The 26319-nt window shown below is 33.9% G+C and overlaps 3 protein-coding genes across 3 annotated transcripts; all 3 read left to right on the top strand.

Annotated features, from left to right (window-relative positions):
* Window positions 1-5570: 5570 nt before the first annotated feature.
* On the top strand, window positions 5571-6261 carry LOC113772885 (germin-like protein 9-3). Its single transcript, XM_027317386.1, has one exon. The coding sequence runs from the start codon at window positions 5571-5573 to the stop codon at window positions 6207-6209; it is 639 nt and encodes a 212-aa protein (XP_027173187.1). The 3' UTR covers window positions 6210-6261.
* A 7510-nt stretch (window positions 6262-13771) lies between these two features.
* Window positions 13772-14782, top strand: LOC113757706. The gene is made up of 2 exons (XM_027300865.1): window positions 13772-13946; window positions 14177-14782. The coding sequence occupies exons 1-2, from the start codon at window positions 13817-13819 to the stop codon at window positions 14572-14574; spliced, it is 528 nt and encodes a 175-aa protein (XP_027156666.1). The 5' UTR covers window positions 13772-13816; the 3' UTR covers window positions 14575-14782.
* Window positions 14783-19621: 4839 nt separating this feature from the next.
* Window positions 19622-21244, top strand: LOC113783015 (NAC domain-containing protein 90-like). The gene is made up of 3 exons (XM_027329023.1): window positions 19622-19846; window positions 19961-20256; window positions 20631-21244. Exons 1-3 carry the CDS (start codon window positions 19657-19659, stop codon window positions 20943-20945), a joined length of 801 nt encoding a protein of 266 aa, XP_027184824.1. The 5' UTR covers window positions 19622-19656; the 3' UTR covers window positions 20946-21244.
* Window positions 21245-26319: the final 5075 nt, after the last annotated feature.

Genomic DNA, 26319 nt, shown 5'->3' with positions numbered 1-26319 from the left:
CTTTTAAGTGTTCTAGAAAGAGTGGGGAAATTCATGGTGGCCGATTAAGTCTAGGAAGGAGCAAGTGACTTGGTAGGTGTTATTTGCAGGAGCTGGTTAATTTTTGCTGTTTTTGACAGTGGTGCGGTTTAATCTGGGGATGTGTTGAAATGTTGAAGTGGATTTTAGGATTTTTCATCAGTATTTAGGTGTTCTGCAGGTGTTCTATGTGAGCCTTACTTTGTTTTGTTGGTTTGCATGAATGGCTGATGTGTAACTAAGAAAGCTCGGCAGCGGATATATGAGGGCTAGCTGCTAATTGTGTTGGGTAAGGTGAGTTGTAGTCTTTTTTCGCATTTGTTTTTGTGTTTTATGATGCCAACAAGTAGCTTGCTAAGACACGACCTGGAGGACATACGGCAATTCCATGGCAAAACACTGATAAACTCTGCTTCCCACTCTTCCTCTTCCTCCTCTCTACTGTTTTCTATCTAAAATCCCCTAGCAAATGCAAAACCGGATCTTCGATTCTCCTATGACTGGCAGAGTTTGAAGTACCAACCTCATCAGTTTTGTTTTCCATATACCCACCTTATATCCATCTCCTCCACCAAGGGCAATTTGGTTTTGCTGATTCAATCCCTTTTTATTTTTCATATACCTGTCTTATATCCATTTCACTCCACCAAGGCCAATTTGATTTTGCTGATTCAATCCCTTTCTCTGCATCCTATGAGACTTAATGCCCATCAATCTCTGTTTTGGGACTCTCTCTTAATCTCCGGTACTTTGAACTGATCTTATGCTAGATATGAGGTATAATTGGTCTTGTATTATTCTGCTATTGTTGATTGTCATGCATGTGTGTTCTTCAATCATGTTGAGGTTTATATGAATTAGAATCTGGCTGGTATTTTGCATGCTGTACTTCGGATTCTTTCCTTTCAATTCTTATGGAGCCTGAGCATTGGATTAAGTTTTGTTTTTCTCACGGATATTTCTGAACTGGGATTGGTTTTTGGTGGTAAATTTGCATTACTACTCGTTACTACTCATTGGTTGCAAATTGGATGTTTGATGTTCGTATACAAGTCATGCTTTCTCTTTTTTTAGTTGCTTTACTTTTGTATCATAGTTATGCTTTTGGCTTCTGTATCATTGATCTAAGCTTAGCAATGTTTCTGATGTAAGATAAGTCAAAGATATCCATTGTACTAAGCCATGTCTCAAGGATTTGAAGCTTCCCCAATAGATGGTTTTAGGTAATAATTGAATCTTTTTGCTAAATTGTGTCTATTGGGATGATAGGTTTGTCTGTTTCATTTAGTTTAAGTTTATATTGCTCCTAAGGATCTTCAGAGTGGCTTGTTTTCTCTATGTGATTAGATTGTGTCTTGTTTTATTTAGATTGATTCTATTGCGTGTTATACCTTTGGGATATTTCCAATTGATTGAATGTCTCTATGGTGATTATCAGCTGACGTAGTAGTGCTTTAGCAGGAAGCAGTGAAGACTATCTCAGTTTTGGGACTTTCTCAATCTGCTGCATTTCCTCATGTTTAATTGGCAAAAAAAGGCTAGATAGATCTTGGCAAAATTGAATGCACAATCCATAGCATCCAGATCAGATAAATATGTTACTCCCTGAATTGTATCACCCTGAAGAAAAAAGAGATAGCTACTACCCATATGAAAAAACAATGATCCTTTTATATAGCAGCAGGAAATTGGCCACGTACAAAGAAAATCAGCACTACTTGGCAATCCTTTCCTAACTCAATCAACGCATTGGAATACAAGTAGCAACCCAACTCAGGTAAATTAGAAACCAAATACTGCAAAGGCATGCAAACAGGCATGCAAACAACACCTGGCTAACACCAGTACAACCCACCGCCACGACCTAACCTTTCCCTGCTGGCTTTTCCTGTGGGTTGAATAATTCTTTCTGCCCTCCAATTTTTCAAACTCATTCTAATAAAATATCAGGTCCTAGCTACCTGACGCATAGCGTCAGGGCAGAATACCTAGTAATACTCAAACTCTACTAAAATGAACCGCTCCAAACACGAGTACCGGATCGGGTCTCTTGTAGCTCGCGTAGGAAAGGGACTCCAAAGTCCGCACGCTATAGGGTATATACTCTCTCTCTTTTTATTTATTTATTTATTTTTGAAACAACACCTAGAGTTGTAAAAAAAGTCCAAAATCCAATAACCCATCCAACTTGTCCATTAATTTTAAAGGATAGGTTGGCTCAGTTGGATTATAGATTTTGTTGGATTGGATAAAAACAAGTCAACTTATTTACTAGGTGGATTTGATTATTTATTTGAGCACCCAATATTCAACTTGTTTAAAAATAATTCAAAACAATAAACACAAGATTCAATACACATTTGCCCGACCACTTATATTTAGATATGTGTTAACAATTTATTGACCAATTTGTATTCAAAATTCTCATATATAGTTTTTCAATCAAATTTTTATTTAAAAGAAAAAAGAAACTTGCAATAAAAACTCATGCTTATTTTACCTTTACAATAATAGTTAAACTTGCTCAACATTTATAATAATTTATTATGCCTTTTAAGAGTACGTTGTTTTCCTCCTTCCCTTTTATCCTCTTTTTTTTATTATTGTTCTCCAATTGCTACTTACTTCTATCTGTTAATATTTTGTATACTTAGAATAGAATTTTAAATTTATTTTAATTGCATTCTTTTACTTTTCTCTAACTTGTTTTATTTTATTGTTAATAATTCCTCATTAATATTATAATACAACAAATTATATGTCTCTTAATTACATTTTCGAGCATAATATAATCTAGCATTCAATAATTTAATTACACATAATATTACAACTTACAATAGAGCATATATGAATAGTAAAAGTGTTAAATAAGTTGTGACAAAAATAAATTTCAATCAATTAGTGGTATTAAAAAGTATAAAGTAAACAATTTTTTCTAGTTAATCTATTTAATGTACAATTTATTGTCTAAAATTCGCAATACAAGCAGTATAAAATATTATTCTATTTATGATGTGTTTCCAAGGAGTTTAAAAAGTGAGTGTGGGTTTGTGTATGTGAAAGTGTGTTAGTGTGTGAAAATTATTTATGTATGTGAAAAAAAATCTTTTCATATGTGTAAATGTATAAGAGTGTTTATGTATCACAATGTAGTAATTAATATGTTGGGTCATGAATTTGAGATGACACAGCCCAAAATCAATCTAATCTAAAGTTGAACGGGTTGGGTATAAACTATTTACGTGAAAAATCAATATCAACCCGCCCAACCCACCCAATTGCTAGTATATATAGAACATTTTGACTAGGACTTGTGATATTAGTATCAGTTATACAAGAATAAAATAGGTAAATAATATGCACTTTAAAATAAATCTTTGCATTTCATCTTGTGAACGCAAAAGAAATGCTAAAGCAGAATGCTACGAGTTAGTATTTTTGGAATGTAAATATCGCTTATGTTAAAAGGGTCTATCTAACCCTACGGCCAACCGTTAAGATATATTTCATGTGTCATATTTTTTAAAATGTAATATTAATTAGGGAAAGTAAATTAATACAAGGGAGAGTAGGTAAGAATAAATAAGAAAAGTATATAAATGTAAGGAATGGTAATAATTGTTAGTATGTGTATATATATATTATAGGTTAGGTGAATGTTAAGTGTGTTAATAAGTGCTCCAACAGCAACTGTTAGAAAAAATCCATGTTAAAATAAGCATTTGGCTAATGAGTGCCCTCTAAGAATGAAACTAATTTGGAAAAATAATGAGTGCCCTCGAGGCACTCAATTGGTAATAGTGAAACTAATTTGGAAATATATCTAAGTGTAGCAGAACCAATAAATGTGATTATATGCATTCATATTACCATGTTAAGTGTAATTTAAATGTCTTGCCAAATGTCTCCGAGGCATTCGGTTAAAAAATCTTTAAAACAAATCATACTATACGTGTACAGATCTTTTCCCACTAAGAAATCCATTTGTAAATAAATAAAACTACTCGTGCCTAGAAATCTGTTTACAAAAGAATCCAGTACCAGGTGAAGGTAAAGTGTAGTAAGCTCGAAACTACTCCGGTTTAATACTTGTTTACCGAGCAAACAGTTAGTAACTACAGTAATAAAGGGATAGTTGGATTAGATAGTAAAGTACGAGAAATTGTAAATAAGAGATTTTGAATTAAAAATCTTTCACTTATAAAAAAGATACAATAATAAGGGATAGACCAATTATTTGTTATACTCAAACGCCAAAATTGTAAAATTCCCGGTCCAACATCAAGAAAGTGATTTACTAGTTTCCAAATGAAGCTTTTGACAATTTTCTGAAGTCTTGAGTGCAAAATCTCTAACATCTTCCATTAACCATGTAGTATGCAAAGCACTAAGAACCAATGTTGTTGACCCGAATTGGATCGACCGGTTCGACCAATCTGATCGTGAACCGGCCTTCTTTCGAACTAGTATGTAGTATAAAATCGCTTTTGTAAAAAATCAATTAAAACCATAAAAAACCGGCTTAATTAGTGACCCGATTCAATTTGTTAGACCAATCTGATCGTGAGCCGGCCTTCTTTCGAACTAGTATGTAGTATAAAACCACTTTTGTAAAAAATCAGTCAAAATTATAAAAAATTGGCTAAACCAGTGACCCAAATCAATTTGTTAACCTGGTTCTAAAAATTTTCTTTCTTCTTTTCCGCAAACATAATTTGAATTATCTAAATTGTACACTTTCATTTATTAATAGGAATAAGAAAATGTCACCCATTTAGTGTAAATATCAAAATTACACGCTTTTCTAAATGATCTTTAAATCAAGATGTTTTCATCCTTATGATCTTATTAATCTAGCATTAGTGATTCCAATTTGCATTAATTTGTTTTAATTTAGTTTTTTCAAGTAATTTTGGAGAATGGACATATTTTAACCATGAATTTACATTTTTATGTATAATTGTTAGGTGTATATTTGATTGCAAGTCTAATATTTTTGGAACATTTTTCATGATTGGCCAAATATAACCAAGAACTTAATTTCAATATTTCTAAAATTTATAAAAATATATAATAATTATAACATCATGCTGACATCAGCGAATTTTTTAGAACGGTCCGACCGATTGAACCAGTTGACCCCCGACCCAATAGTTTAGCCGAATCGCTACTCGGTCCGAGTTTAACGACATTGCTAAGAACAGCATTAGAGTGTCAAACTTCCTTTTGCAAATCAATGTCAAACATCCCACCTCTTCAAAGTAATTTAAAAAAAAATAAAGAAAATGTCAAACCCCTGTCAAAAATGGAAAATATTTAAATATCTGTCAGAAACCACTCTATTGACATTATTAATCGTTGCAATAATAACAACATAGTCTGAATACAAATTGGAATTTACCTGTAAAGATGTTTTTTTTTGCTTCATTTTTAAATGATTTCCTGTTACCCAAGTATGCATTTTGGCTATAAATAAAGCCGGGCACCCAATCTCTATAGTCTATACTGTGCTCAACTTATTTCATCAAGTCAAACAATCCTTTTCTGCCATCATGGCACTAAGGCCATCCACCAACTTATTCTTAACACTGATACTCAATTTGCTTGCCATTTTTCCTCCAATGGCAATGGCTAGTGATGCTGATATCTTGACAGATTTTAATCTTCCACCAAATGTATCAAATGTGGATGCTACATTTTTCACGTATACTGCTGCAAGATCACTTGTAGGAGCACAGCCACCGACGGCCCTGAATTTTCTCTTTGCTGACAAAACTAGCTTCCCTGCCCTGGATGGCCAAGGTGTTTCCTTAGCCGTCTTGCGAATGCCTGGAGGTGCTGTCAACCCTCCACACAGCCATCCGCGCGCGACCGAGCTCCTTCTGCTCATTTCTGGCTATTTGGAAGTGGGATTTATAGATTCAACAAATAAGCTCTTCAATCAAACACTAAATGCTGGTGACATGTATGTGTTTCCTAAGGGACTCGTGCATTATCAGTTCAATTATGCACCTGATGTTCCTGCCATTTCTGTTTCTGCCTTTGGAAGTGCAAATCCTGGCCTTGTGTCCATTCCTTCCAATTTGTTCCAAACCGATATTGAGGACAGAATCTTGGCTTGGTCATTCAAAACTGATATCCCTACCATTCAGAGGATCAAGGCTAGCGTTCAGGGTAGCCCCCAAGCATAGAAATTGGCTGACAACTTCAAGATTTTGCAAACTTATAAAGAGAACAAATATTGTCTGAAATTTCTCTTTATATATCGATTGCGTACCAGTCACCATGTTGTTGGGGTTATTGCATCTATACTAGTTGTATCCCTTTACAGTTTAGAAAGAAAGATAACTCTCTGAAACTTTATCAGGGAGCAGTTTAAATTTATCGAATTTGATGCCAAAAGATTAATCAGATTGGCCGAGCAAATTTCTGCATTTTAACTTTTAAGGTTTAGATTGAAATTTAACATCAAAACAGATCGAAAAATCTATGTCATTAGAGCTCGTAACGGTTGTTCATCTCTGTTGGATCCGGCACGAAACATTAGATACGCCTAAGTTCCGGGGAGTAAAAACCAAAAAATGGGTCAGCACAATTAATGCAGTGCTTTTCTTTTTCCTACTTTTAAAATAATTTGGTTGGTTTCGACCCAGAAAAAAGATTTGTTTCAAACACTTGAAAAACTTTTTTTTTTTTTTCGTTTTCTGGGGTTGTAAAAGTTTAGAAGGAGAGGAGCAAGCACATTCCAAGGCCTAATTCACGTATCTAACAGCGGTAAAAGCTAATAAAAATATCGTTCAAAATTCTCCATAGAAACTATAAGTATTCTAATAATAGAGAAACAATGGACGGTTAATTTAAGATTTTTTAGCTTTTTCTTCTTTATGCGACTGGTGTGGCATTTCCAGCTGGATCCTTTGAAGTTCCGAGCGCGACCACAAAGGACTTTCGACCTAGTCAAGTATGAATTGACAATTCATTTGAATTTTAAATTAATGGTCGAGATCAATTCGAACTCGATTAGAACGTTCTCGACCGTCAAATTTATTAACCTCGGCCTAGTCAAACGCGTATTGACAATTTATGGGAATTTTAAATTAATGACTGAGTTCAATTCGAACTCGACTAGAATCTAGAACGACCTCGATTGTCAAATTTATTAACTAGGTTGCATTGCGGGGATCCAAGTCCGTCGTGGTAACTCATCATAAACAGCTGAAACAAGTTATTCAAAGACATTTATAAAGAGATGGAATTTTTTTTTCTAAAAGCTCAAAATTTTATTTCATCAGAAAACCAGAATTTTGTGCATGTTACAGATCTAGAGTGAAAAAAAATAGAATGATCAAATCTCCAGCTGAGGCTTAGCTCCCAATTTTTCTTTGCCTTAGCCACTTTTCTCCAGATCTAGAGTAAAAACTAGATTGATCAAATGCCCAATTGAGGCTTAGCCCCCACTTTTTCTTTTCCATAACCATTTTTCTCCAATTGTGCACTGCATGGCAAACATCTTGAACAATCACAGCTAGGGACAGCTTACTAAGCAAATTTGGAAAAAGATTTGGACTTTGCATAACAGCTCCTCCAAGCTTTTTCATCACTCAATCCATTGATCCAACAGCACCACGATACACAGCATTAGTAGCAGACACAAAATGTTGACAAAACGACACCTATAATTTTAAAAATCTTAGAAAAAATGCACACACACACACACAAAATCTATTCTTTCAATACTGCATCCCGCGTAGAAAAGATATGAAGGCTGGTCCATAAATTATTTGCGAAATTCAGTTCAGTCGGAAAAAGAAAAAAAAATAAAGAAATTAAATTTGGTCCTCGATGAATTAGTCTGTATCACAGTAATCGAATGCAAAACAAGAGACTCAATTTTCAGTTTCCACTAAACCAATTATCTATTTCAATTGCTATATATTGTCACAGGGCATAAAATTGGTGGAAACAAGTAATATAACACCAATGATTGTTGAGTCAAGTTGGTAAAAAAATTTGATGCCCCTTGACTAAGATTTTATGCCTACAATAAAAGTGCATAAAAAATTGGTTGCCTTTGATGTTGAAAGGGGTACTCATTATTTAATGGACAAAAAAAGCACGTAAATCCAGCTTAAATATACATACAAAGGTAAAACAACGAACTGGTCTATTCCCTCTATCTCATAAAGAAAAAAAAAGTCTACTTCTATTTTCACACAAATATGAGAAGTGCAAGGTAATATGCTTAATGCAATAATTTTTTTTTTGTATTTTTTTTGTAAATATTCCTCCGTTAATACAAGGACTCATATTATTCTATTCAAAGTAGTTGTTCATGTTCCTAAGTCATTATTGGAATTTTTCACATTTTCAATACTGGATGACATCAGAGAAATCATTTATTACTTGCACTTATTTCAGGAAAAAATAAAGAACAAATTTTTACATGAATATAAGGATACCGAAGGCGGTTATGGGTCCTTCCTCTGAATTGGTACTTTTTCTTGTCTCTCTTGAATTTATTCGGCCGCGAATTTTGTTGTTTTGCCGACCCGATTGATATACGTACGTCTGAATTTGTTCACCTGAAAAGGTCAAAAAAACAGAGAAGGATAATCCAAACGCAATAACACGAAATTTGAGGTTCCTTCCTAGGAAAAGAATAAACAAAAAAAAAAAAAAGAGGAGAATCCTAAACTTGGAGGCCACAATTAATACACTTGGGGTTATATAAGCTGGCGATTTACTATCATTTATTTTATCTTCTAGGAAAACATTACTGTCTAAATTTGTTATCCCCCCCCCCCCCCCCTTTTCCCAAAAAAAAAAAATGAAAAATGAAAGACTTTCCCTAAGAGCTTATCCCACTAAATTCTTTAACATTTTACTTCAGATAACGTTAAATACGTTGAATTTCTACATTAAATCCATGATAAGAATTTCTGCGGTTTCCATTTGAGAAATCAATCCACATCAAGCCATCAACAGCAAGCATAAATTCGAGTTTCACAAAAACAGCTTAAAGTCGAATGTGTTGTAGTAGTTTGAACTTTTGAATGGTAACAGCAGAGCAGTGCTAATCTGCTGTATCAACATTATAAAGGGATAATTGCAGAAACCTCTCCTGAGGTTTTTGATACTAGCACTCACCTCCCCTGTGGTTTAAGAAATAACACAGGGCTGCCCTAGGAGGAAATTGGGGTCTATTGCTGACAAAAGATTATGGGAATTTGCCTTTATATCCTAATTATTTGGAGAAACCTAATGAACGAATTTTGCAAAAGAAACATGTTTCTTGTTAACAAATTAAGTAACTAATTAAACTACCTGTTAGTTCTACCATGTTGCATAACAAAAATATAAGTTGGGGTTGTTTTCACTCTCAAAAATCTTCAATGTTACCTTTCAACTACAGCTGCAATATTTGTTCTTAATTGTGAAAGATGTTGGAGAGTTTTATGATCTTTCCCTATGGTTTGAAGAAGCCATTCTCTTTGCTGCAACACTTCACCTCAAACTGCCAAATCTAAACTCAATCAAAGTAGCTATCTTACCCTCACAAACAGCCACACACATTGCTAATAGAGAGTTTCATGTGTCAAGTTCATCCTTCATAAGCTGTTGCAATAACTTGCAAATCTAGCCATTACTTAGTTCATGATACTTTAGTTGTTTTATGTGAAGTAAAAGGATTTGCACTTATACCCCCTGAAATTTATTAATTATTAATTGTTTTGTGGTGTTTTGTCATTCCTTTGCCAATATTATTTGGCATGCAGCACAAAGGTAAATATGACACAACTTTCTCATCTCATTTCTTAAAACAATATTTTAATGGCACTTTTTTCTAGCCTGGGTTGAATATGCATCAGAATTAGTAAGTTCAAGGAAGGTCAGTGCTATTTCTTAAACTACAGAGGAGGTGAATGCTAGTGTCAGAAACTTCAGGGGATGTTTTTGCAATTTTTCCTATTATAAATATGTATTAATATTAAGATAATAGTTGTATCAGAGATGCTGTAATTTCCAAGATCACAAATGCGACGCAAACGTCTACGTCTGAGAATTCAAGAAGTTGCGAAAGTGTTCACTTTTCGGGGGCGAGTATATCTAAAATCTAAGAATGAGGTTACGATCAGATTGAAAGATTAATTTATATTAAAACACTGGGAATGGATTATAGTAATCTCAAAGCCAGGAATTTTTGTAATCTTGGTAACCTTTTTTTCTTAATATTATAAACTTGTAGGTGTAACTAGATGACACTCGAAATCCTTGGCCATGAAACTACATGTGATGATAAATGGTAGCTGGTCCATGAATTGATGACAAAACCATACATCATGAAACGACTGCAGTTGTCCGAGCTCGCTTAAGTCCAACTCGACAGCTGGGATCAATCCGACAGGAACCGTAATAGAATGTGAAAATTCTCAGTATTTTTTTTTTTTTAACTTAAGGGTATCTCAACCTTTCGATCAAATTAATTTTCTAAAAAAATGTAGATCTTTGCCCCAAGAATGCATAGCGAGACAATACATGAGAATCGATCACGAGACCTGCTGATAACTACTAGGTTACGGAACCAATCGGACTACCAGGAGAGCTCTTAGTATTTCATTTTAAATTCAAAAAATTAGGTAAAACCTTGACATCTGCTAAACCAGTCAAAGGTTAAAACTCAAAAAGACTATTATGGTCAATAGGTTTCAGTTCTATTAAGATTTCGTGATAAGTACTTACTAATTTTTGGCATTTTGAATTTCGACAGATTCTAAAATTAGTAAACTAAGCAACCAAATTAGTACTGCCGGTATTCTTAATTAGTTCACAAGTTTGATAAAGTTAAATATCACTTTTGCCTGTAAGTGTCAATGGCAGAACTAAGAGTGGTAAGTCATAAGCCCTTTGGTTCATTTCCAGATCAAGGATATGGGCATCCAACTGATTAAGGAACCACATCCCATCAAAAACATTTATCAGTCTTAATCAATTGCAGTAAAATTGTAACTAATCTGGTTAAGTTCCGAATATTAATGTTGTCTACATAAAATCTTGCTGGATAAACTAAGAAAAATAAAAACATCAACAACAACATGAGGAAAATGCACAGCTTGCATTTAGATAGAGGAAGAGTACTGGAATGGACGTGGCATTTAGAGTAAATGCAGACCAACAACCTTGGTGGTAAAGATTTAATGTGTTTTCTGATATTGGGCAGACCTTTGAGAAATAGACAGGGAATTAATCTTATTTTCCCCATATTTCGAACTTGTGGTTCACAATCTAAACTTTTATTTTGAGCAATTTGGATGTGATAATTCACATTCTAAACGTTTACTTTGGCAACAATTTTTAGAAATTTAGGGTGCAAATTATCGACTCCAATAGTTTGAGGGTCCAAAGAAATTGCACTGAAATTCAAACTCTCTGGCCTGAATTCATTCTCACCCTACCCTACGTCTTTGATTGAATTGCAAAGTTAGCTGAAGGTCTCTCTCTGATTGAATTAGAAAAGTCATTACTGGTGTTTTCTTGCTTGCTTTTCTTTCCCTTTTTGTATAGATTGCTACTAACAAAAGCTGCTTGGGCTTCAGCACAAGCTTGTCCGCCATGCTACTGACAATTAATAGCCTCGTGATCCGCCGATGAGACATGATTAATGGCTTTGCATGTAAATAAATTTAATCAAATCGAACACTCTAGCATTCAAATAAATTTATTTTTCCCTTCCTTTTTTTATAACTGACGTTTAAGATTTTGCACACCAATTTTGAATGCTAGAGTGTTAATTGGTAGAGTGTTCAAAACTTGGTTTATCGAACGAGTTGTTTAATCTAATCAATTGACCAAAATTTTTCCCATTAATCAAATCAATTTTGATTTTTATTTATCGAACCAAATTTGAACGAGTTGTTTATCGAATTTAAACATTATCCAATATAAAACATTATTCAAATTTGATTTGACTAGTTAGTGAATCAAACTCAAACGTGTTCTTATCAATCCAAGTTCGATTCGAGTATCGAACAGTTTGACTCACCTTTCAATTCTATGTACAATAGGTGGCCCAGAAAAAGGGCCTCAAGTGTTGGGAAAAATAAAATTTGAATAAAAAAAGTGTCTAAATATTAGAGATAATAAATAGAAGGATCAATCTAATGGGACTAAGCATCCGCTATGATATTTATATTATACCTGACTTATTATATAAATGTACATATTTGTATTTATTACATTCATTGTATTTTAAAACTTTTTTAAATTAAATTTATATTTATAAAATAATAACACTTGAAACCTTCCTTAATGAGTGTCAAATCCAAAATATAAATATGTGTATAGTCATATACTCCTATCCATTTGACACTCATTGGAAAAATCTTCACTTAAACAACAGAACCATAATTTTGTATTGTGCCCTCTCATCTAACATGCATCAACATCTCTATCATCATCAAGCCTTGTTTTTCATTCCATTCATCATCACCAAGATTGTGTGACTGTATTAAATACAAGGAAAATAAGCCTGCTTTTGCAGCTGGCATTGGGATGGATATGCATCAGTCCCAAGTCCCAGGTGCCTTAGAATATTTAAGGATTTCCTTTGAGTTGGGTCGGTATCGTTCTTCGGATTCATCAAGAATTTCTGCAGAATGGTAATTCTCCGTAGGAAAAGTTTGTTAAGCATTTAAAGACTGGAAATGGATATTCAATACAAAAATTCCAATTAAAGAACCCGAAATTAAATAATTAAAGAGATAAATTTAGTACACTATTTTTTTTTTTTTTACCCTCCCACCCCCTCCCTACACTCTTCCAATCCCTAACTATCAGACTCAATATTTGAATCCTAAACTTAATAGCAGGATAAATTTAGTACACTTAAACAAATGGGAAGAGAAAAATTTTAACCAAGGTTTCCAAGTTCTGGTACTGATTTTAGTTGTCTGCTGTATTTTACATTATCTAACCCCCACCGTGTCAAAGCCTATAAACTAAAAATGGAATTGGATCAGATTTTATCTAACAAAGATTCCCTCGACCACAAAATGTCAAAATCCTAAAAGGTTATCTAATTTTTTTTTTTTTTTGTCAATGTAAAAGGTTATCTAACGAACAGTGTAAATCTCTTACCGTACCAGTCTCATGCCCTGACCTTAGAATGCAATGACCTCCTTTCCTCGCAAACTTTTTTTTTTTTTAAAAATTTTTTTTTTCTGCATGGGCTGTTGGTACAGCTTGGTACGTACAAACTGGTAGTTCAATATTTGACCATTTCAAGTACTAACAATTACTAAGTCCTCCCTGGGTTAGCTCTTCTAGTAGCAAGCGCCTCTTCAAGTCATGTTTACCAGGTTTCGAGTTTTGCCTGTGGCTACCGTGTCCGAGAGGATAGGGCCTCCCCTCTCGGGTCGCGGGGGATTAGTCGGGTCGAAGATCCGGATACCCCTGTGTCTGAAAAAAAAAAAAAAAAACAAGTACTAACATTTACTATTCATGTCCCACAGATATCCGAGTGGTTGATCAGTGCCATTACGAATTCACCATAAACTATTCAAATGTCGTTGATTTCTAAAGATTTTTTGACATGCAATTCAAGGCACATTGCATTCTATAGTACCCAAGGAGTAAGGACTCTGCTGAATTTATGTAACTGCTGGCTTCATCCATACCAACTACCAACTCAGGCTTGGGGCCCTTCATTTACTATCTGCTTACTACTCTACCAGCACTATTTATAGCGTCCTTTGGCTTCTCCAATTTTTCATACTCAGTTTTATTTGTATCCGCCATCACCATGGCATCCTGTCAAGTTATCATAGCTCTCTTCTTCACTTTGGCTCTTGCAAGAATTGAACTTTCCACAAGTAATGTCCTTAGGGGCTCAGTCACCTGTCTAGACTGTGATGGCCACAGTGATCTATCTGGTTAGTCTATCAAACATTTGGGCTTTTTAGTTTAAAAAAAAAAAGGTTAGCCTCCAATACTTTTGGTATTTTTTGTGCATTTCTCTAGTCAACACAGTCGGTTCTTGCATGAATTGTCACAGATATTTATTCTTCACAAAGTGCGATAGAGATATAAATTACATAAATTCTTCTTCTTCTTCTTTTTTTTTTTATTTGAGGCCAATTCCTTTTTTGTTTTTTCTTTTCAGGTATTAAGATAGTAGTGAAGTGCAGCAATGTGAAGAAGGTGGATGTGGCTACCACAAAAGAAGATGGTACTTTTGAGACTGATCTTGCCAAGGGTACTACAACTTCTCCTAATTCACTAAAATGCCTTGCCAAGATCCTAGGAGGTCCAAGCTTGCTCTATACTTCAGGAAAGAAGACAATTTCTAAGGTTGAAAAGGTTGAAGGGCATGACTACTACACAAATACAGAGCCCCTTAACTTCTACAAATCATGCCCTGCAGAGAAGCATGCAGAATGTGCATCTGTAGACTTGGAATTTGGTTCATCCAAGACAGTTGATCTCCCTCTACCAAGGGAATGGGGACTGGCACCATCTAGCTACTACGTTCCTTTCATTCCCATTATTGGAATTCCTTGAAGTTTATGTTCGTAGCATTATGAACTCCATAAACTAAGCAGTACACATATATATGATATGTGTGTTTTTTTTGAGTAAAAAGAGAAGACTTGATGTCTTGCTCTTATTATCATCTTAGCTGTGTGTGTGTGTGTATAATGTACTGATTTTGAGTTGTTGTATTTCTATGTGTCTCATTTCTACTATACATTTGGCTTGCATTTTAATATCTCTCTCTGTCTCTCTCTCTGTCTCTTTCATCATGATTTGATGAACAAAATATTTTGCATATATGAGAAGTTGTCTACTTGTTGCACATTCTCTCTTGCACCTAATTTTGAAATGACAAAAGAAATCTTGAAATCTCCAAGATGCACTTGTTGGACAAAACTTTTGAACTTCTCTTTATCTAACAAAACTTCTTAATAGCCAAGAGTACTGCTTGCAAAATATTTGAAAGTTTGCTCACGGGAAATAAAGAGACTTTCTGAATGGAGGAAGGTCTTAAACCATCCGAGTTGGGCATACACCTATTATCTACAGACTGAGCAGGATTTTCACTTTGAAATGAAACATGCAAGAAGTCTGTACAGAATATTCTAAAAGTTCTGAAGGAGCACATCTACAAATTCAAAAGTTTTTATTTTTTTTTTTGCAAAATAATAACTTTTTTTTTGTAATATTAAAATTTATAATTGCTGAAATTATGTATAAGTAACATCTTCATGGCTATATTGACACCTCTTGACCAGCATAAAACGAAGGGTTCACAAGATGGTTGTTGTCTGCATTGAATACCACTTACACCTATCTGAGTACGATTTGATGCCTGCTTTGAGACGCCACCATTGGACATTGCCTAAGTCTTAATAGAAAAAATAAGTAGGTATCTATATGTCGTCTCCTACATGACTCCTTTTCGTTTCTTCTTTTATGCATTTCTGTTGTCAAAAAAGAACTTAAGGAAGCCAAAATGATCACACTACAGCCACTGTTGTTTGGTTCAGCTAATTGATGTATGCATTATTGAAAGCCTCAATAAATAGTCATTGAATCCTTTTCAAAAGGTTTCTTCAAGAGCATGGAACTCTCAAAACATTTCTACTAGAACCACAAACGTATGAGATTCCATTTCGATCCCCTGGCTACACTTACAAATTTGAAGTTTAGATAGAATATTGGCCCTATGTCTTTTTTAAAAATTTGAGCTAAGAAACTATCATCAAGACATTTATGTAGAATTTTCACTCCTTAATCCATTCCCTCCCCCTTTTCTTGTAGTATTGCTTGCTTTTATTTTATTTTTTTTGGTAAAAAGGAAAATTAGCTGATTTTAACGCTAATCACCATCACATGAGTAGGGTATGCTCTCTAATCATAAATCACTTGTAGAAGTTCTTATAGATTACCCACTTACATAACAGCTGCATCGATAACAGAGTATTACTTGCTTATTGTCAAGCACAACTGAATGGTGAAGCAGTAATATGTTCCACCAAGAAGTCAGTGACTACCATCCAACACAGTTGTTTTGTACCAGACTCAGAGCATTTTTAACCTTAATCTACACTAGTGTACGCTTATCATTATGATGCATTGATTAGGGATAAAAAAATGAAGCTTCTAATCACCTGATGGTATAGTCCTTGCTCCAAAGTATATTAGACAGATAACCCTTGGTCAACAGAATAGGGAAAATGAAGGTAAAGTAAGAATTTGTGCATTATCTGGATTTTGCTAATGCCATTAAAAAATTAAACTAACCCATTAATTGCTCCAATAGTGCAGCTAGGAAAAGGTGAGATTTTAAATGCTTCTTGTATAACCCGTCCGAGGAAAACTTTGCTTCGAGCATTTAGGGGTCTCTAACCATCCAAAAATGTGGGGTATATGATAGGCGTCGATCTATTTTCCTATTATATAGGGACAATTTCTCCGCCTATTATATTCTCCACCACATATATATATAAGGAACAATTTCAGAAACCTCCCTTGAGGTTTTTGACAATTTCACTCTGGCTTTCTGAGGTTTCAATAATTGCTTAGACCTTCCTCGGTATAATCAAATGATTAAAATGTCCTTCACTTAATAGTTAATTCATAAAAGGGCATCTAAAGGCGAAAAATACTGCTTATTATTCTACTTGTCATTTTCTAATTTCAAAAAAATAATTTTCATTAATTTTCTAATTTTCATATCTTCCTCCCTCCCTCGTTTCCTCTTTCATATTTTTCTCTCTTTTTATCCTACAATCGCTTCTCCCTCTCATCAAATATCACGCTCCATTGTTACCAATCACACCATTATTAATTTTTTACCATCTCCAAAATTTATCTGTATTTTTTGTCTTCCTGTCTCTTTCTTATTATAAAAATTTTAGACCCATTCTTTTTTTTCCAATAGTTTTACTCTTTACAAATGTTAGCCCATTGAAGTTACCAAATTAACAAGGTACAAACTATGGATTTTATTGCCAAAATAGGGGAAGATGAAAAAGTGGCAGTGATATAGGGAAAAAAATGAAATTGAGAGTTGGAACATAAAGAAGTGATTATTATGTTTGTTAAGCAAAAAAGTATAGCAATTACTCATTGGTTCTCTCTTTTATTTACCTATTGATTGTGGTTTTATTATAAAAATAGAATTTTGTCTCTATTTCTAAAAGTGTTAGAGCAATGATGAATTATATTCTTAGGGACATGGGGGGCATTTCTTAGTTTGATATTGGTAGTGGTGGTAGTGAGTTGCATTAAGCAAGAATTAGCAAATAATAAATTTTGAGATGAGTTGAAGTCACTGGACTTTGTTTGATTTAGTGAGTGTAACACATACAAGAAATTAAAGATTAAAACATTGTTTTGTTTTATCTTGTTCTCTAAAGAAAGGTATTTTAGGATATTTGTGAAAAATTATAAGCTATTGAATACATAAACCTTAAAAGCAAGGGACGTAGGTGTAATTTTTGAAACTTGAGGGGAGCTCTCTGTAATTGCTGGAAACCTCAAGGGAGGTTGCTGAAATTATCCCTACATTATATATATATATATATATATATATATATATATGTATAATAAGACTACCTCAGACATTAACTCTAGAGCTTACAATCTATAGCATATAACGTACGCAATTTGCTACTTTGTCCTTCAAAAAGCCCATAAAAAAATTGAAACTTCAATGGATATATTACAATTTTGAAGAGGTGACGAGTCAACGGGGTGATATATCCCAACTTCCTGCAATCGATAATTCATAATTTCATTTTTTGGGTCAGGACATGTACAATTCGTTTTTAGGGGCAATTAAGTATTTTGATAATGTATACACTATCACCGTTTGATTCATGACACATATATAAAAGTTAAATTTCAAATTTAAATTTTACATAATTATCATTCCTGATGATAGTGTATACATTGTCAATGTACGAAAGATTAATCATACTTATATACGTGAACATATATTGAATTGGTACATAAACAAAACTCCCACCTATAACGTAATCATTAAGTGTACAGTAAATCAATTAAAAAGGTATAACAATTATACCAATACTTCAATAGCATCCGTCCCATCATGTCCTTCATGGTTTAAGGTGCAATGGTAGAAAAGTTTATAATAGAAATTAGGATCTATCTAATAAGTAGCAATAGAGTATTCGTTAAAATGTAGTTCAAATATAAATATTTTTGAAAACATAAATATAATAAAAAAATTATAAATACAAGATAGGAAAATAATTATTAATATGTTCATTCGCAAAATAGCTTAGCTTAAATGTGATTCAGAATTTCAGATGCTTTAAAAATTGTCTATTAAGCAGCCGTTAAAAAAAAATTCATAAAAGTTAATCTCTTAGTACTAAACTGTCCCCCTATTCCAAATTTGACCTGGTGAGGCGGTCAGTAGCGTACGTGGTTGAGAACTAAAATTTTGCTCCTTTTTTTTTTTCTTCCAAGGGATAATATCAGAAACCTCCTCTAAGTTTTCTCTTAATATCATCTGGTCCCTCTAAAGTTTTAAAAAATCACTTACCTTCTTTACTTTTATTATTTGTGTAACAAAATTTTTAAAAATCCTAAACTACTCTTTTACTTGCTATTAAAAAATTTTCTAAACCACTTTGTTTACTTTAAGAAAATCGTCACTTAAAAAATAATCTCTAGTAGTACTTCCACATTATAATGCTATAACCCATATAAATATAAATTTAAAAAGTAAAAAAGATATTTGTAAAGAAATACACTTGCACCAATTAACTCTATATGCTTATAACCGATTTCTTATGAATTTTATATTTTTTTCTACTTTTCTCAACCCATGCACAAACCTTTAAATTGTACTAATTATTGTAAAAATCAAATCAAAATATGTAAATAAATCATACCCCACTCTATCACAATCACAAAAAGTAAAAGATAAACAAAATTCAATTTATTATATTTTATAAATAAAATATTACATAGTCATCCAGAAAATGAGTAAGACAGAATGTTGGAGAAAAAAAAAGAAGAAAGTGATTTTCATTTCTTTTTTATTTTTGAGCTCCATTTATTTTATATGTGAATTATGTATCGGAATGAGAGTTAATATAGTCTTTTTACAATTAATAGGAGAGGTACGCGATATTTTTAAAATCTCAAAAGTGTCAAGTGATATAATATTAGGAGAAACCTCAAGGGAGATTTCTGATATTATCCCTTTTCCCAATTGGTGATTACATTTATGTCCATTTGGCACATATAATTCTCATAATTTCCCTTAAAATCCGAGTGCAAGACTTCCTCTCCAGTAAGTAAGTCTGACTGATTCCAACTAAAGTTATTGCTATTTCACTAAGCACCCTCTTAATTGGAGGACAACAGCATATCATTTTCCCACTTTTTCTCTTCATTGCCGCGTTTATACCGTTTCCAAGCTTTATCTCAAATCCCACAGCAGATTTTCTCATTTCACTCGGAAACCGTCTTTACCGTGCCTTGTCCCTTTCTTCCCCACACGCTTTTTCCACTGCCTATATAAAAGTCGTGATCCAAAAGTGCCCACCAAAAATTAAAATTCTTAAAACTTTATACCACAACCACTTGCCAGCAACATCATACATGGATATGCAACAAGAAAAGCAAGAGGGAATGTCCAAAGAAACTATCCCAGGCTTTCGATTTTATCCAACTGAAGATGAGTTAGTTTCTTTCTATCTTCACAACAAGCTTGAAGAAAAGAGAGTGGAAGAACTCAATCGAGTCATCCCAGTCATCAACATTTATGAGTCAGAGCCATGGCAGCTTCCAAGTTCGAATTCTTTGGCTTCTAGCTAGCTTTCATTATCTACTTTCATTTCTTCACGGTTATCGGTATAAATTCGACTAAGTTTTTTTTTTTTATCTGTTTTCATGAAAAATGTAGAGCTGTCGGGGGAGTTGTGCAGTGGAGATGCTGAGCAATGGTTCTTTTTTGTACCGAGACAAGAAAGAGAAGCTCGAGGTGGAAGGCCTAGCCGGACCACGGCTTCGGGGTACTGGAAAGCCACTGGCTCTCCTAGTCATGTTTATTCTTCGGATAATAGAGTCATTGGGGTGAAGAAAAGCTTGGTCTTCTACAAAGGAAAAGCTCCAATGGGAAGAAAAACTAAGTGGAAGATGAATGAGTATAGAGCTATTAAGGAAGAATGGTCTACTTCATCCACTCACGTCATTCCTAAGGTACACCCGCTGAAAACAATCTGTACCACCTAAAGTCGCAGATATTTATTGGTCATTCTTTTTTCTTTTTCTTTCTTTTTTGCTTGCCACTTGCACCGCATAATTCTAATGGCAGACCTAAGGTAAATACGTTTGTGATTTTCGTGCAGTTATGCGATTGTTGTAAAAATTTTACTTGCATAAACCAACTCAATGTATAAATACAATACTGATGCATAATTGCACCACCAATCTCAATTATATCCGTCCCCATGAAGAACTATATCTAAGGCAGCTGCTAGACACATAAGCCAAACTACTTCTTTTTTATATATATATATATATGCTTAACCTTTAGTTTTTTTTAACCCTTTGCTTTTTCTGGTGGGCTGCAGTTAAGGTATGAAGTTAGCTTGTGTAGGGTCTATATCGTATCAGGAAGCTTTCGAGCATTTGATCGAAGGCCAGTAGGGGCAGGTACTTCTAGGGAAGCAGTAGTACCCACCATTGAAGATGATGATAAAGATGTTCGTTCTCAGACTCAGAGGGGAGCAACGATGGACAGAAAAAACTCAGTAGAAATTTCAGCCTCACCAGAGGAGGTTTCGGTTGATCGTGTAGATGGTGAAGGGAAGCACTTGGAGATGGACGGTGAATTAAGAAGGATGTGGGAGTGGGATCAGTTTAATGACCATATGCAGCTTCCCTAAATTGTGAACTAGGTTCTGGATAGGATTATGAGGAATTGATTTAGACTAATTAATTGTGAGTTCATGGGCTGTAAGAGTTCGTTTTGACATTATGTATTATTTGTTACTAAGAATATTTTGACATTTTGTATTTGTTAACTAGGTTCTAGATAGGATTATGGGGAATTGATTTAGACTAAATCGTGAGTTCAGGGGCTGTAAGAGTTGGTTTTGAGTTTTGACATTTTGTATTTGAAACTAAGAATATTTCGAAGGTCATCGTTTTGTGTATAATAATGGAGACAATTTTAAGTGTAAAATTTACTCAGTCGTTCGGTGTATAAAATCTAGGTTGAAATCCAACTGAGACGACCTTGTGAGGAAGGCAAAAGTCAACACATGAGCTCTTGAAATTTGCAAGTTGGAAGAATTTATTGCCTAATTAAGTATCATGATGAAATTTGTTATCCTCTATGCCTTTAATCTTTGATCATAAGTCAAAAAGGGCCATTTATTATGACTTTGTAATAATGCACCTACATAATTCAAAATCCGAATAAAAAATTGAGTTGGATTTTTCCAAAAGACATTATTGAAATGTCCACTTACTGCCCAACCATTTGACCTTATTGAAATGTTCTTCATATCATGCAACAATATCCGCGACTATTTACATAGAATTATTTTATATTTTTTAGTAGAGGAGTGGTGGAACTTAAGAACCGGGAAATATGAAATTAAAACATCTAATATCTGAATTTTTAACCTTAACCATTGATGACTATTTACATAACATGTTAGAGAAAGAAGAGGTAATTATGGAAAACATGTGATTTATGACAACATTTTGTGAGGCTAATCAATAATAAAGGGATTTTCTAATAGGTGACCTGCGTGCACTCGTTAACACATCCATATTTTCACCTAATCTATCATATATATACGCACGCTGACAAGTACTACTTTCTCTTGCATTTATACGATTTTTCTAATTAATTTTATATTTCTAAAAATTTAACACTTCAAATACATCTTAACTCGTGCCTATAAGGCATCCGTTAAACAGATCAAAATAACATGTAGATCTTAGACTAAAATGAACAAAAACAGTGAGGATCAAATTTTTTATCTTACCCGTTTACCTCACCACCACTTCTTGTTATGATGCGGTTTAGACTTCCTCAACCCACCTATCATTTTCGCACAGCTGAGCACTGAAAAATAGTGAATATATAGTAATTTTCAGCTTTGAGTTGGAAAAACAGCTAAGTAATGGGGCCTAAGCAACAAAATACATCACTTCTATCTTTTTCAGGATGGATCAAGATCAGGTCCAATTGCACGTACTCACCAAGCTAGTTTTTTGTCGCTGTGAACATGCACGCGATTTGACCTGTTCTATTCTATTGCCTGTCCCCCTTGTGCCGCTGAAGTAATCTGGACTCGTGTGTACCCCGACGACTTTAGCCTCTTCTTAGGTCTTCCTTCACTTATATTATATGATATCCTCTCCGACTTCTCTTGAAAACGGAATCTCAAGACCTTGACTTCGAGTCATGAAAAATTAGGCAACTCGTATTTCGTAGGGTCCCTTTGGCTCTTGATGGGTTGGATTGCTTCATTCTCCCGACAACGAACTTACGTAATCAAGAATGAACATTTTCGTTCTTAAGCGTCATTCTATTTTGGGTTGAAGTACAGAAAAAAAAAAATCCCTATAATTCGGTGTATATACACTTTAGTTCCGTATGATTTGAAAATCTATACTTTAACTCCTTATCATCGTTGTAATCTAAATAGAACTATTAGATTTTCAGTTAGATTTAATGGTTGAACTTGAATAATTGAAGTTTTCAAATAAAATTATTATGAAATTACAAAATCACCATTCAAACTAAGGTTAACATAATGTTCTAAATAAAATTTGAGGGCAAACTATATTCTTAGAAAATTTTGAGATAAAAATAAAATTTTAAAAAAAAGCTTATATTTGCTTCGTCTTTAATGCTATCACTATGATTAAAAAAACTCATATTTACTTTGTCTCATAAAAACAGCGAGAATAAATCGCGGTGAAAATACAAATTTTTTTTTATTACGATGGTAGCAGTCCAACAAATAGCATTGAAGATGAAATAAATATAAGCTTTTTTTCTAAATTTTTTACCTCAAAATTTTCTAAAAGTGTAGTATAAATATAAAGCTTAACCCCAACGTATATTACCCTTCTATTTTTCAGCACCAAAAGTCAAGAATCAATGCTAACAATTGGTTTAGGTGTTTTTGATACTTATTTAAGGAAGTAAATCAGCTTTGTGGCTGAAAGAAAACTAAAAACGAAATATGCCTATTGGAATGTAAGTTTATGAGAGTATGCTTTCGCCTTTTTCATCTTTCTTTGTTTTATTGTTATCTGCAACACTGGTGGTATATATTTGGATTGCAGTTTTTACCAAAATTTTTTAATGCTTTTCATGTATACATTTCTTAATTAACTTTTTATTTTACATATATCAAATTATTACAGTACATTTTTTTATACAAACTTCAGAAAAAAAAAAAAAGAAAACTGGAATCCAAACTGGACACGAAACTGGTCAAGGAGGTTTACTTGCTATCTTCGACAAACAAATGGAGGCAGAATTTTTGTGGCTCCCGGCCAGCTGGATGGACGGATATTCTTGGGACACGGGAATTTTCTTAGCCTATAAAATTCTTGACTTTTCTGCTTTTCGTTATTATAGGCTGAGTAAGATCACTCTCAAAATTGTTAAAGGAAACTTGAGCTGAAACTTCCCAAGTTAAAGAAAAACTACTCGCATCGCAGTCTATGTACCCCAAAGAGCAAAGCTTCACCACGAGTTTTGAAACTACCAGGCAATGGCAATTCCAATCACCATCCAATACCCCTTCAATGATAATGACTTGAGCAAAATTTTTTTTTTTTCCTAAAACTGATGTTTGATCCCTGCGCTAGAATGGAATCACCATCTCTATTTTGTTATTCTTTTCTTCTTTCTTTGGTCCCTCTTTCCATCGTCTTCGTCCTTTCTGCTATCTAGAAAGTCTGAAGCTTTCCATCACCAATTGTAGTAGCAATTCATGGCATCTCATGCTACTAAAAGTCTAAAACTTTCTTGACAGCCGCCCATGTCTCTAAACCATCAGAACCCGCAACAGTTAACTATAGATTGTTAGACTAAATATGAGCCAAAATTCGCAAAAAATATCAAAATTAGATCTTCAGTCAATCATAGTTATAAAATCGAACTTCTTTCTCTTTTCCATCTTCCTTTTGACCGTGGTCATTTTTTCTCAATTCCATCATGATTTAATCCTTTCAACTTTTCTTGAACACCAGCAAACAAATCTCTCCCCTCTTCTATTTCTCTCTTGTCTCAACATCTTCTTTGCGAGATATTCTATGAACCTCCAAAGCAAGAATTTAAAAAAGTTTGATAAAGAAGAGGTAATTGAACAGATGAATATTTTGAGGCAGGAGATGAAAAGAATGGCGTTTTTTCTTTCTTAAGCTTGTTTATTGTGTTGGGTTTAATTGGATTTTTTTTTTTTTTAATTTTGAGATGGGCCACATCAAGAATGAGTATGATAGTGCCCAATTTACTCTTTAATTGGATCTATGGGATTGGAAGAACTAAAAGTAAGGGGTGCTCAAATTACTCTTTAATAGGATCAATGGGATTGGAAGACCTAAAAGTGAGGGGTGCTTGGTTCATCCTCCGGAATTGAAATCGGATAGAAATGAATTATAAAGAATCAGTACCAATCAAGACCTCCTGGTTTTTTTGTTTTTTGTTCATTTCTCTCCAACTTCCAGTCATAACCCAAATGATGAAGCAACTTCACCTTCTCGTTTTTTCTTGTCAATTGATACAATGCAAATTGAGAACTTGTCAATGGCTTGGCTAATAGATTTAAAGGATTTTGACTGGGGTGACATTAACACAATCCGACGCAGTTTTTTTTTTTTTTTCCTCAAGTTGATGTTGAATCCCTTGAGATCGTGATGGTAAATTTTTGGTACTGTTTTGGACTTGGAGCTGAGGATGTGCAGAGCTTGGTGTGATGGATGAAATTTGGTTTGGGGGTTTAGGGTTAGGATTTTGAGGGTGAGGAAGGAGTGATAATAGTGAGAGGAAAGGTGGAAGTTTTTGAGATGTCATGCATCCTTTTGTTTGGCAGATAAGTTTTTTATCAAGTTTGTCTGTTACAAGTTTTTTAAAAACTTTAGTTACAGTAACTTTAAAAAACTTTTTAAAGTTTTAAACTATACACTTCAAAATATTAAAAACAAAACACACTTCAAAAATTTTTTTAAAAACTTTTACAGTAAGTTACAGTAAAATTTTAGACAAACACCCAAAAAACTTACTTGCCAAACAATGTCCATATGGTGTGTGAGGGCACTGAGGGGAAAGTTTTTAGATGCCATAAAAGAGGAGACGAAATCCTATACAAACAACATATGAATTAAGTGACAGAAACAAAATAATGAATAACTCATCTTCTTGATTTTAGCGATTTCATATGTGTGTAGCCCACCTCCTTGATTTTTAGAAATTCTCATATTTGTGCCTATCGTTTAATAATATTGTGATTTACTATAGTCATTTTTTGTAGGTAAATTCAAAAGACATATTTTATACAAATTATCTTGGAATCAAATTTAGAAATTAACAAAACCCACCAATTTACTCAAGAATTGAGAGTTGCTATTTTAGAATTCATTCCAAAATCTCCAACCCCATACCTATTATCTTTTTTTTTTCCCAAACGATATAAGCATTCATTACTTCAACAAAAGTATTACAAATCTGGAGCAAAGGCTCCTACATCATCTTTGGCTAGACTGATTAGCCAACTTGGAAATGAATCCACCCAAGCTATCTCACAAACTAAATTTAAGGCAAACTTTGTCAAATGGTGGCACACATTATTTCCTTCCCTCTTAATAAAAGAGAAGAGACGAGAACTAAAGTCCTTGCTAATCACTAGAATGTCAAATAGGACAGCACCTGCTAAATGGTCATTCAAGTTTCCCTCTCTCATTTGATCAATAATTCTCTTGCAGTTTGATTGGATTATAATATTCCTCCATCCATTCATCTTGGCAAACATAAGCGCTTTCCGGATTGCTCTCACCTCCTCAATAGCTGGAACACCATTTCTACCTTCACAACCAGCCCAAGCTCCTCTTAACTTCCCTTCCTTGCATCTAGCCACGACTCCCCATCCTATTTTTGCATCATTTTGTTTGACAACTGCATTAGCATTTAAGCACTTGAAGTTTTCTAGTGGTGGGTCCCATTCACATTTCCTTTTTCCACGCCCCTGCACCATTTTTCATCCTCTCCCTTTTCTGTGTTTACATTAT

The sequence above is a fragment of the Coffea eugenioides genome, chromosome 1 (genome assembly GCF_003713205.1).
Source record: "Coffea eugenioides isolate CCC68of chromosome 1, Ceug_1.0, whole genome shotgun sequence".
NCBI classification, from domain to species: domain Eukaryota; kingdom Viridiplantae; phylum Streptophyta; class Magnoliopsida; order Gentianales; family Rubiaceae; genus Coffea; species Coffea eugenioides.
The sequence above is the reverse complement of the archived record's forward strand: the minus strand, read 5'-3'. Positions and strand labels throughout refer to the sequence as shown.

Bases quoted from the DNA above. Each gene is read 5' to 3' on its own strand.
- LOC113757706 (XM_027300865.1), top strand. From the start codon at position 13,817: ATGGCATCCTGTCAAGTTATCATAGCTCTCTTCTTCACTTTGGCTCTT. The intron at 13,947-14,176 runs GTTAGTCTATCA...TTTTCTTTTCAG, and splicing joins TGGCCACAGTGATCTATCTG to GTATTAAGATAGTAGTGAAG.
- LOC113783015 (XM_027329023.1), top strand. From the start codon at position 19,657: ATGGATATGCAACAAGAAAAGCAAGAGGGAATGTCCAAAGAAACTATC. The intron at 19,847-19,960 runs GTTCGAATTCTT...TGAAAAATGTAG, and splicing joins AGAGCCATGGCAGCTTCCAA to AGCTGTCGGGGGAGTTGTGC. The intron at 20,257-20,630 runs GTACACCCGCTG...GGTGGGCTGCAG, and splicing joins CCACTCACGTCATTCCTAAG to TTAAGGTATGAAGTTAGCTT.
- LOC113772885 (XM_027317386.1), top strand. From the start codon at position 5,571: ATGGCACTAAGGCCATCCACCAACTTATTCTTAACACTGATACTCAAT.